The sequence below is a fragment of the Euprymna scolopes genome, chromosome 27, assembly GCF_053919585.1.
Source record: "Euprymna scolopes isolate OS-2025 chromosome 27, ASM5391958v1, whole genome shotgun sequence".
NCBI classification, from domain to species: Eukaryota; Metazoa; Mollusca; class Cephalopoda; order Sepiida; family Sepiolidae; genus Euprymna; species Euprymna scolopes.
In genome coordinates this window covers 20,737,104-20,750,402 of record NC_136508.1, presented here as the reverse complement: position 1 = coordinate 20,750,402, position 13,299 = coordinate 20,737,104, and the positions used below count along the sequence as shown (strand labels likewise).

Here is a 13,299-nt window from a genome sequence, read left to right as displayed (position 1 = left end):
ATTGATAATAGAGAACCGGCTGTGATTGGTCTCCAAGTACATCTTCCTGAGCAGCAACAAGTATTCTACCAAGAAAATGAAACTATCCAACACACAATAACAATATGACCAAGACTACGCTCACGGCATTCTTTGATCTTTGTGTCTGTGATCCTTTTGCAAAAACACTATACTATGTTGACATTCCATGATTCTGTGTGTGGAATAATAAAAGATGGCAAAGAAGAAAAGCAGGAATGAGAGTACAACTGCATCCTCACATATTTGACGCAAACGTCATAGGACGTGTATACACAGTTTCTCCCACCAGTGGCGACTTGTACTATATGAGGTTACTGGTTCATCATATTAAAGGACCCGTGTCTTTTGATGAACTGAAAACAGTCCATGGTGTAATATTGCCTTCATTCAAAGATGTATACAGAGAGAAAGGATTGCTGCATGATGATGCTCACTGGCAGCACACGATGGAAGAGGCGGAAAGAACAAGATTTCCCAGAGCCATGAGAGATTTATTTGTTGTGCTCCTTGTGAATTGTGAAATCAACAACCCAATTGATATTTAGGAAAGATTTAAGGACTCAATGTCAGAGGATTTCCATCATCTGGAGCAAAGAACACTGTATTATCATACCTTATTAATAAATGGAAAGCATTATAATCAAGCTCTCTCATATCTGTAAGAAAAGCTTGACACTTGACATTTGGTAAAAATCTGTAGCAGTTAAACTTACCAGCACCACAAAACACACATGTTCATCACGTTGTCAACAACAGAGAGTTCCTCTTTGAACAGCAGTACCACACAGATGAGCAAAGAGAGTTTGTGGAAGAAAAGGAACCTTTGTTGAATCCTAAACAGAGTGTGTATGAATTTATTTGTGACTGCTTAAACAGAGATATTGGAAAATTGATCTTCATAGATGCTCCAGGAGGCAATGGAAAAACCTTTCTCAACAACCTAATTATTGCTAAAGTGAGAAGCAGTGGCGATATTGCCCTTTCTGTGGCATCATCTTGTATAGCCGCAATATTGATGCTTGGAGGGAGAACAGCGCATTCAAGGTTCAAAATTCCTCTCATTATAAAAGATAATGATCTATGTAATAGTGCCAGAAATTCAGACACTGCCAATTAGCTAAGAAATACCAAGATTATTGTGTGAGATGAGGGTCCAATGATGAGGAGAGAGAGCTTTGAAGCAGTGGATCGAACTGTGCAGGATGTTTGCAAAAATAATGCTCCTTTTGGAGGGATTTTAACCGTCTGCAGTGGTGACTTCCGGCAACTCCTCCATGTAGTGAAAAGAGGCAATGATGCAGATGTTGAAAATGCTTGCATAAAAAATCCTATTTGTGGCGCAAGTACAGGAAATTTTACTTGAAAAATAACATGCGTGTTGATGAAGATGGACTTATGTATTCACGATTTTTAATAGATGTTGGAAAAGATAAACTCCAGAAGAATAACAACGGTGAAATTGAACTCCCTAAAGATTTAGGAGAATCAAAGAGAGTATTGATTTCATATATCTTTTATTTGAGAATTCTGCTGAACTCTTTTCTATAAATTGCGTTTTAGTGCCAGTGAACGAATCTGTTAGAAACATCAATTCCATCTGCATCAGACGTTTCTCTGGAAACATGAATAAATATTGTTCATTCAATTCTGTATGTGAGGCACAAACGCAACTCATTTCCCTATAAAGTTCCTCGACTCTTTGGAGATGTCAGGCTTACTTCCTCATAAACTGGAGCTGAAAAAAGGGTCTCCTATTATGATGATGAGAAACTTGGATCCTCCACGTCTGTGCAACGGTACACGATTGATAATTGAGAAGTTGCATAAAAATTTATTAGTAGGCAAAATTATTACATCTGCATTTAAAGATGAAATAGTTCTGATTCCAAGAGTAAAATTCATATTATCAGAAAATGACGGAATACCACTACAACGAATGCAATTCCCAGTTCAGTCATGTTTTGCCATGACTATTCATAAAGCAGAAGGGCAAACAATTGACAATGTTTTGATTTACTTAGAGATGCCGGTATTTCAGCACGGGCAGTTATATGTAGCACTAAGCAGAGGGAGGAGAAAAGACAATGTCAAAGTGTTCCTTAAGAATGCAGCTTTTGCTAAAAATATTGTAAATACAAATGTTCTAAGTTAGTATTATGAGGAAGCATTCCTTCCATTAATGTTCTTTTGTTTGTTTTGTAAAAGACATGGATTTTTCACTTTATATGTTATGTATCTTTTTAAATTTTCTTTGGGTGTATATATCTTGAAACTTTCTGTTGTTCATTGTTTAAAATATAAAATAATACTTTATATGTTATGTTTGTTTTGAAACTATTTTATTGTGTATATGTCTTGAATTGTTCATTTGATTATCTTTTATAAAACTTTTATTACTATTATGATAATTATTATTATTATTATTATTATTATTATTATTATTATTATTATTATTATTATTAAAACACTATGAACGTCTATTCATTATGAAATAGCATCCCTCCTATAAGGGTTAACAAGCCAACAGGGCTACTACTTGCAGTGCAAGTAGTTAATTTTATTCACAAAAACTATTCCACTACCACAATAATCCATAAATGGCATTTTTCACTCTAGATTTTTTTTTTAAATATGCTTTTTGAGTATATGGCTGGACTCATGTTAAAAATCTTATATCGGTAGCTTTAGCCATATAAGAAATATTTGTTTTTATTTCTTTGTTAAACAAAACATTATATATATATATATATATATATATATATATATATATATATATATATATATAATGGGCCAACAACCAGCAGTTTATTGGGTTTATTAAATGTTGCTTTAATTTCTCAACACTGAGTGACTCAACGGGTCACGGGTTGTCTAGTATATATATATATATATATATATATATATATATAATCCTAAGAATATATAATTATTTCACAACCAGACAATCGTCGCAGCTGATGAGAACCATGACAGCCAACAAACTGGAGGTATAAGCCTCGAGTTTCGCTTTTATTTTGGGTGGAATTAGACATATTCGCACACGGCATTTGGAACCCGATCCCTTTGCATGCGAGAGGAGCACTCTATCAACTGAGCAAACATTCCACCCACACAAGAAAGCCTACAAATCTACAGAGAACACAGTGTTTGCTCAGTTTGTAGATTGCTCGCCTTGCATGGAAAAGGACTAGGTTTCAAATCGGGAGTTTGGATGTGTCTAATATATATATATATATATATATATATATATATATATATATATATATATATATATATATATATATATATATATATGAATGAACAAATGACTAATAAAACATGTAAAAAGACATCTTGGAAAAGAGTTAAAAAGATATTTAATTTTAAAAAAAGGAAACACAAGATAAGTGGATAGTCCTTAATCCGCGGAGTTTCGAAGAAATACTCTCCTTCTCACCAGAGGGCAGGAATTAGCAAAATGCAGGATCGGATTTTGCAAAAGCATTTAATGAAACTACAAGTAAGTCGCAGATCTTACTTGGTTAAAAAAAGGGTGAGGTAAGGGGAACAGGAGGCAAAATAAAAATAAAAATAAAAAGATTTCACATGAATGGACAGTCCGGTGAAGGGTAAAAATCCAAAAATGGTAAAATCCAAAACGGTAGAATTTAACATTTCAATCCGATAGGTATCATATATATATATATATATATATATATATATATATATATATATATATATATATATATATATATATATATATATATATATTGGTTAGTTTAATTGGCAGAATGGAAAATTATTACACATGCCTGTTTTTTTTTGTAATATTTTTTTTATATCTGACGAGTCTTATCTTTTTAACACGTTGCAGGAAATAGGTTTATTGTTTATCTAGCTGTTCTTCACTGAGGTCCATAAATTAATAAACCAGATACAGTGTCTAACAAAAACAAAGTAGATAAGATAAGCAAGATAACACGACGAAGCAACTTTAAAGATGATAATCAGAGAAAACCCTCCAAAAATCTTAACGTTGTATGTGTTATGCAGCTGAGAATATATCCCAGTTGATCTTGTATTCAAGACATTTTGGTCGGTATTATAAGGATATACACCTTTATGTATACCAACTTACACACACACACGCACACACACATACATACGTGTAGATTATGTAGCCATACTTTGTGGGCACCGTGTAGATTATGTAGCCATACTTTTTGGGCACCGTGTAGTTTATGTAGCCAGACTTTCTGGGCACCCTGTTTATACATACATATATATATATATATATATATATATATATATGTATATATATATATATATATATGTATATATAATTATTACTATGATAATATTTTAATACCTATGGATATTAATGTTTCATCCTTTCTATCAATGCAGGGAGATTACAGCTGGTTGGGAGATTCGAACCTGGCCACAAAACTATCTGACTTTATTAGCAAGTCTAGCTACATAATCTACACGGTGCCCACAAAGTCTGGCTATATAATATAGTCAGACGTTTTGGACACCCTATATATATATATATATATATATATATATATATATATATATATAGAGAGAGAGAGAGAGAGAGAGAGTAAGTTATGAAAATATATATAGCAATTAAGCTACACAGAATATTCCGAGTCTCATTCTCGTGAGAATTCAAGGCTTACGAATTATCACGAGAATGAAAAGCGAAATATTCTGTGTAGCTTAATTGCTATATATATATTTTTTCATAACTTTCTACCTAGCTCTACCTATATATTGAGCACTATTGAAGTAAATACCTATACATTTACGCATTAATTATATCTTCGCATATTAATTTATGTGATCAAATGAATAATCACACACACACGCATATATATATATATATATATATATATATATATGCGTGTGTGTGTGAGTGTGTGTGTGTGCGTGTAATAACACCGTTGTTCTATCTCACAGAGAATATATTAAAAGGCTGTTTGGTTAATTTACATTGAAATCAAATGCACGGTACATTAAATCCTTTAACCATGTAGGCATAGGTTTAATCAGTAGACATGTCCCTTTGATTTGTTCAAAATAAATAACTCACACCGTATCATGTTGTCATTAATGTCTACTCTCTACGTTTCGACTTCCACCATAAAATATGTTCAGTAGTTTTATAGATCTATGTGAAAAATAAAGGCAGGCATGATATTATAACATTATTGAAACATTAAAGGAAAGACAACCTTTATTGAATAATTTAATTAAACTGAAGGATGATCAACGAATGTTTCACACAGCCATATTTTATTGTCATCTAAGTCGGTGCAGTAATTTTTTTTCAATGAAATCGATTTAATGCCTGCTTTAGTCTTGGGCCTTACGCGTTTCACCGAGAGAAAGCTTTACATGCTTCTCCGCAGTGACTTAGTCCACAAAACATTGTAGTCTACATTGCACAATAGAAAAAACCTACTGCGGCTTATATATATATATATATATATATATATATATATATATATATATATATATATATATATATATATATAATGGCTTAAGTGCAAAGTTGAAATGAAAAAGTCAAGTATCATTATACATCTCGATACAAAACCTATTTAAGAACACTGCCAGGCACATAAAATAAATCCGTGTAAAATTTCATAAAACTTGGAGTAACCGTTTTGGAATCTATATGGAACGAAATCGCAGACACACCGACAGAGTTTTGTTTATATAATAGTAACAATAGTTACGTGTGTGCGTTTTGGTGTATGTGTGTGCATTTTGATGTATGTGTGTGTCTTTATGCTGAAAAATAATGTAGCGTGCGTGTGTCAACTTGATGTTTTTTCTCAAAATATACAGACAAGATTCATTCTGACACGGTTCCTGTCCGTATTATCAAATCTAGGACTTTATAAAAATATGTAAGTTTAACCTGACTAAGAATATCATTAGAATCGTACATATGTGTCAGTACGCATGCTCAACAAATCAGACCATATACGCATGCGCGAGAAAATAAGTTCATTTTGTTTTCCAAACGAAAAATAAAAGAAAAAAAAGGAAAAACGAATATCGGTGTCATGATACCATATTCTGTCAAAATCATGTGAATAGTATTTGTATTTGAATTTCGCTTTTTATTTTTCCATTTTATTTATAAAAAACAAACTATTTTAGTAGTTAGACAATTTTTTATTAATAAAGTGTCGGGCAGCTATTGACGAGCCTCGATTTCAAATCACAAAGTCCGACATGTTGGAAAGGAGACATTTCCAGAAACTATGACAGATCGAGATGTAAAATTGGGTTTGTTCAGTCAAATGAGACGGAGTCATATTTTCTATTTTATTTTCTATTTATTTTTAGCTATTACATTTATGTTTCGCGTCTGTTTTAGCGATATCGTGAAAAAAATATATTTAAAATGGATAATATATATCATAAAAGAAAAAAATATTTAAAATAGATAATATATAAAAATATACAAATTTAAAATGGATAACGTATATATATATATATAAATATATATATATATATATATATATATAATACAGCTCGAAAAACTGAATGAAAATAATGTAAGATAAATAATATTTTTTCGTAGTCAGTCAAATGAATGATTGCTTAAAAATAGATCGAATGACTGACAGAGATCATTTCACATTTTGGAACTGAGTCGCACACAATCGGGGAATAAGTTCAATACAGAATGGTAATTTTGCTAATAAAATTTCATCATAGAAACATAATTCTCTTATTTATATATACTTGGCTGAATTCATATATATATATATATATATATATATATATATATATATATATATATATATATATACGACATTCTTATTTTAGCAACTACAGTGCCTTTTTCAAAAACTGAATCTTTACTATAATAATAATAATAATAGTAACAATAAAAATAATAATAATAATAATAATAATAATAATAATAAAAAAGTAATACTACTACTCCTACTACTACTACTACTAATAATAATAATCATAATAATAATAATAATAATAATAATAATACTATTAATAAGAAGAAAATTTCATTTCTTAATATCCTTATTGAAAAAAAACAGCGAGCATAAACTCCATCCTCGTTAACTTTAAAAGTGAGTGCCCACAAATATACTATAATAAAAAATGTATTAAACGATATCACCCACAAAAAAGCATTACTCATTTAAATAAAAAAAAACATTAAACAAGTACTCATCAATAATCATTTTCCTAATTACATTGCTACAATCCCTTGAACACCCTGATAATAATATTTGCCAACACCAACAATGCTAACTTTATTAATACAGGGTGTTCAAAAAGTCTTGGACACATTTCAAGTCCTCATATCTGCTTAATGTGCCCAAGACTTTTTGAACACTCTGTATATTTCATCAAAATCAAATGACAATCTTCAGAAGAATCGAATAAAATGCACGTAAAACAATCGTACGTAGATGTTTGATTCTAAATTTAAATTTATTATTTAATACAAGAAGTTTAATACACAAAACCTTGTGGTTAAAAACAATACACCACCGGCTATAAAAACGTTTGAACAAACCAATGTAGTGTATAAATTCAAATGCTCTATGAGAGAATGTAACTCCGAAAATAATGCATATATTGGGCATACAACGACAACATTGTCCCGGCGACGAACTATGCTCTAAATACTAATATATATATATATATATATATATATATATATATATATATATATATATATATATATATATATGCAGATAAATACGCCCTTTTGGAAATCTCGTGAGAACAGGTACGTTGAATGTAGATTTAATGCGAAAAAATATATGTTAAATTATCTATCTTGGTTGATTTTCAGACTTTTTTAGATCCCTGAGGTGAAATACACATATTTGCATTATGTAATTATAATACTAATCGCTTGTTTAACACGAATTCCACTTCCTGACTGAATAGGATTCTACCCCAGGGAGTGGCCAAGGCAAGATAACCGTAGATTATGGTGGGTTTTCAGATGTTTATATATATTTTCATCGATATATATTTTAACTTATCATCACCTTACGTCGTTTACTGCATATTTTAGTTTTCACTTTTAATTCTACATTTCGCTCCTTCAAACTTTAACTTCAACACCGGTGGATGATTCGAGGACGAACCGAAAACGCTTGTAACAACAAAACTTATGGAACCTTTTGTAATATTTTGGATTTTGATATAAAAAATTATACAGAAAATCCAAAACTAAAAAAAGAATCATAAAGCAAAGTGTATCCTTACATTTAATAATATTTGGTTGAATATATATATATATTTATACTTATACATATATATATATATATATGTGTAATAAAAACTTAACTATAATAAAATATAGGTATTAAAAAAACTAAAAAATTAAGAAAAAGATTATTGCAATTATGTGTGTACTTGTGTGTGTGTGTGTGTAGATATTTGAATTGATCGGGTGACCTATAATTAACACAGCTTTGAAACAGCCGTAAACATACTTTATACATATCTGTGTGCTATTTTTAAAAACAAATGAATTTGAAAATATTATGAATCGTATTAAAACTAATTATATCGATCTTTAATTCACATATATTCATTTTGTAAAATGAGGATAAATATTCTTGTACGATACATTTTATATACACAGACACACACACACAAACACACACACACACATATATATATATACATATATATATGTCTATATATTTATATATTTATATTATAAAGTTCGGTGGGATGTGATTGCAGTTAAATATGTAAATAGAGTTTGGGATATGTTGTTGAATGATAGTATTATGTATGGTTGTATTTATTTCAATTGTGAAACGTTAAACTATATATACATTCACAATGAGATGTAATTGTGGCGTATATTTTATGATTTTATTTACATGAACGATGTTTCTGACTAAAAAAGAAGTACTTTTATTGAAATACATTTATTTTCTTGCTTTAACTTATTAGTTTGTGGTAATGGTTGCTTGGTATTAGGATTTCAAGGAGAAGCTGTTTGTTTTTGTTTCAATAAATTTAGAGGTGTAAAAGTTAGAAGTGTCCTTATCAGCAAACAAAAAGAAGTCATTTCGGAAAAGGTCTTGAAGAGTTCTATGTGTTCATTTATATCCGTTGGAATAAGTATATCATACATATATCGTACATAAATCGGGTTTACCAAGACACATATAGTAATTAAAAAAAAATACATGAAACAATATAAAAAGACAGATTTTAAAAATACTTGAAGCCATAAAAAAAAACACAAAACTTATAATAAAAAATATTGCTCATCAAACCAAAAATAATATTTAAAAAAATGCTGTTAACACCGCCTTGTGTCCATGTGATCGATCCGCAAAATTAACGTCTCCAAATGATCACTCCACCAAAAATCACTCTAACGTCTAATCCGTCTATGAATGCAAGCGAGACCCGACCAATATGTGCCTTTTTTCTCTAGACGTCCCAGCCTACCGATGATTTTAGACTGAACTGAAGATCATTCGATCGGGAATCAAAAACCTTTGTGACACCTACAGAACATATATTTACTTTTTTTTAAATTTGAATGAAATAAAATATCTAGCCCATGATTTCTCTTATTTTGAGAAAGTTTTAAATAAATGTACATACATGTATGTAAGTATATATACACAGAAAAAACAAACTCACACGCACACACACGCACACACAAACACACACACGCACACCCAAACACATACATACATACATACATACATACATACATACATACATATATATATATATATATATATATATTTGTTTATTGTTATATAAACATGCTCACATCCCGCTGCTACAAATAGCCACTTGTTTCAATCAAACAACAGATATCATCAGGCAGCGACTTGACTATTCAAAAGTTCAATGAATAAACTAAATTGAAACAAGTGGCTATTTGTAGCAGCGGGATGTGAGCATGTTTATATAACAATAAACAAGTATTATCAGCTCTTTTTATTGAGCACTATCTAACAACCTCGTTGAATTCATTAGTCCATTACTTTTGAATATAAAAAAAAAAACGAGTATATATATATATATTGTTAAAATAGATTATCCACTGGCATGTGTTTCGTCGTCTACGGTCATCGGAATCGGTGAATCTAGCGAGATTCGAAATGGGACTCCATTGTAAGGATCGTAAACCCCTCCTAATAATCTATCTCATGCGATTAGTGAATGCACCGCGTTTTCTTCAGATGTCATTTGTTTTTGCTTTGCGATAATTTTTGGATGAATTCAATTATTTTTACGATATTGCATTGTTAATCAAATTCAAGTAAATAATAATTCTCCCATTGAATATATATAACCCATTAATGGGGAACAGACATACATAATGTCTTTTTGAATATAATTATCCACTGATAAAATCTCGAAAATATGTTAAAATATAATTATCTCTCTCTCTCTCTCTCTCTCTATATATATATATATATATATCTGTGTGTGTATATATATATATTTATATGCATATAAACATAATATATACATGCATACATATTTACATAGTTATATATATATACATATTTATACATACATATATATTAACATGCATATACATATATATACATATGGATACACATCTATCAAGTATTTATAAACATAGAATGTATAAAAGTCAATAGAACAGAAACACGAAAGGTGAAAAAAAAAAAAAAGATATAGTAGTAGAATAAGCTATCTCGATTTTTACGACCATACTAGCAAAGATACCCGCACTTCGCGAGGGACTTTACTGTACTCTCGAGTGTGAACTTCGTGAGAAATCTTGCAGTAAGTAAATGCCATAAAGCATTTATTTCTTAATTTTTATAAATTTTTAAATGACCCCCTGTAATACATCATTAACATGGCCTTCCATATACTAAAGCCGCGTATTCGTCGAGCACCAGCCGGTGTTCGTGCAAAAGGTATGCTCCAAGATCAGGACTTGTATCGAGGCGTTGGTTGAAGCTGATGGCAGCTACATTAAATACATGTCAGCTTTACTACGTAATCAAGTGATTTTTTCAATAAAAGTTTTGTAAAAAATATGTGGTGTTGTTTTCTTTAAGGCAAAAATTCATTGTTCCACCATGTATTTAATACAGTTGGCGTCTCTACACTGCTATGTAGACTATAATACATTGCGGACCAATTAAGTACAGAAAGGCATGGTACACTGCGATCAGTCTCTTACAAGATGTATCGCTCGATTTGTTTAAAGAAATTGACGAGTTTATCGATTTCGATGAAGATAAGAAAGTACTGGATAGTGACACAGTTGTAGGTCCTTATTCAATACCGAATTACGAGGCGTAACGCTGACTATATATATATATATATATATATATATATATATATATATATATATATATATATATATGTATATATATATTATATTTTAAAAATAATATATATACCGCTCCCCATGTGGGGGTACCACATTAGATTAAAAGGGAAACTTATTTCCAACTCGCATTTAGGTAAAAATACACTTTCGTAATTCATTCAAAACATATCGCTAAAATCAAAACAAAACCATATATATATATATATATATATATATATATATATATATATAGATATATAGATATATAGATATAGATATATATATATTGTAAATTTTGTATTTTTTCATTAAATATTAATAAAAATCGTTTTCATTCACATATATATATATATACATGTTAGCATATAAACCTATATGTATATATATATACATACATATATATACATACAAATATATGCATATATATATACAGATGCACATATATACGTATATATATGCATATATATACCTATATACATATATAGACATTCACATATACATATATATACAAACATATATATACGTACATATGTATACATAAATATATATATATACATATGCATATATACACATAAATACATATACATATATACACATATATGCAAATACATATGTATACATATAGGTACATATATATATATATATATAGACAGATACATATTATATATATGCGTATAGATACACATATATATATACATATACATAGAGACTTATACATATATATGTACTTATATATATATATGTATATATATATATATATATATATATATATATATATATATATATATATATATATATAGTTTTAAATATAATGGGCGGAAGTCGCTCAAGAGCTCTTTCAGCTATCATCTCATCAGGAGAAAATCGATAGCGTAAAATAATAATACTATGTCGAAAGTAAAGAGTTCTGATAGGGAACTATTGAATGTGCCAAAAATACGGGGACACTAAAATAAAGTTTATTAACGTTTAAAAAAACGATTAAAATAATGGCACAACGAGGGGAAGAAAAAAAAACGGGAGAAAAGATTCACAGTTCCCCAAGACCGAAATAGGGAAGGGGAGGGAATATTCATCACGAGCTAAAACGAACTAAGCTAACCTACTCTCACTCTACTTTTCCCACAATACTACATTCATACTATACATCCCTCAGCATATAAAACCTCAACAATCACAATAAAGATATCATACCATATGCAAAGGGTGCTTAGGGAAATAAAAATGTTATATAGAACACGTGAAGCATGCATGCCCCCCGTGAGTTCACAGTGAACGAGGCATAAACAAATGTACCAAGTTTAGCAGTTGCCCTCGCATTTAGCCCCAAAAGTCTACAGGGGACGTAAAATTCTGGTACAAATGAACAAACAGTGCAGTTTTAGGTCTTAAAATATGTAAATTTAAGTTCTGCGCCATGTAAAACAAGAATTGACCAAGCTAATAGCTTGCCCCCCCACATCCATTTAGCCCCCAAAGTCCTCAACGCCTTAACATATTTAAGTATGAGTTCAGCACCATGCAAAACTGCTAAATCGACATACACAGAAAATTAAAAACCAATACGGTAAAAAATAGTCCCCAAAAATGGAGTGTTTTATTAGCCCCAAAAGGGCCCCTACGGCACACCCAAGTGTTATCACGAAGTATGGGCAAACAAATTTATATAGAAATTAGTTTGTTACAACGTTTTAGAAACTTTTATAAAACTCGAAGCCATCAATTTTTCTATAAGCACAAAAGCGTCAATTTTCGCCATTTTAACCCGAAAGACACCTTTAGCTGGGCAACCAGAGTTTTCTCTGAAAAACCGTTCAGTTACTTCTTTACTCATAGCATGTTTAATGTTTGTTCAAAATTTCAAGAAATTCCAGCGCACAGTTATTGAGAAAAGTGCGGACAGACGAACGGACGAACAGACGAGTTTGAATTTAACAGGGCCACCCTCTTTT

The 13,299-nt window shown here is 30.3% G+C and overlaps 1 protein-coding gene across 1 annotated transcript; it reads left to right on the top strand.

Annotated features, from left to right (window-relative positions):
• Positions 1-236: 236 nt before the first annotated feature.
• LOC145248685 (uncharacterized) lies at positions 237-566 on the top strand. Its single transcript, XM_080110343.1, has one exon. The coding sequence runs from the start codon at positions 237-239 to the stop codon at positions 564-566; it is 330 nt and encodes a 109-aa protein (XP_079966469.1).
• Positions 567-13,299: the final 12,733 nt, after the last annotated feature.

Excerpts from the sequence above, each read along its gene's own strand:
- LOC145248685 (XM_080110343.1), top strand. The coding sequence starts at position 237 with ATGAGAGTACAACTGCATCCTCACATATTTGACGCAAACGTCATAGGA.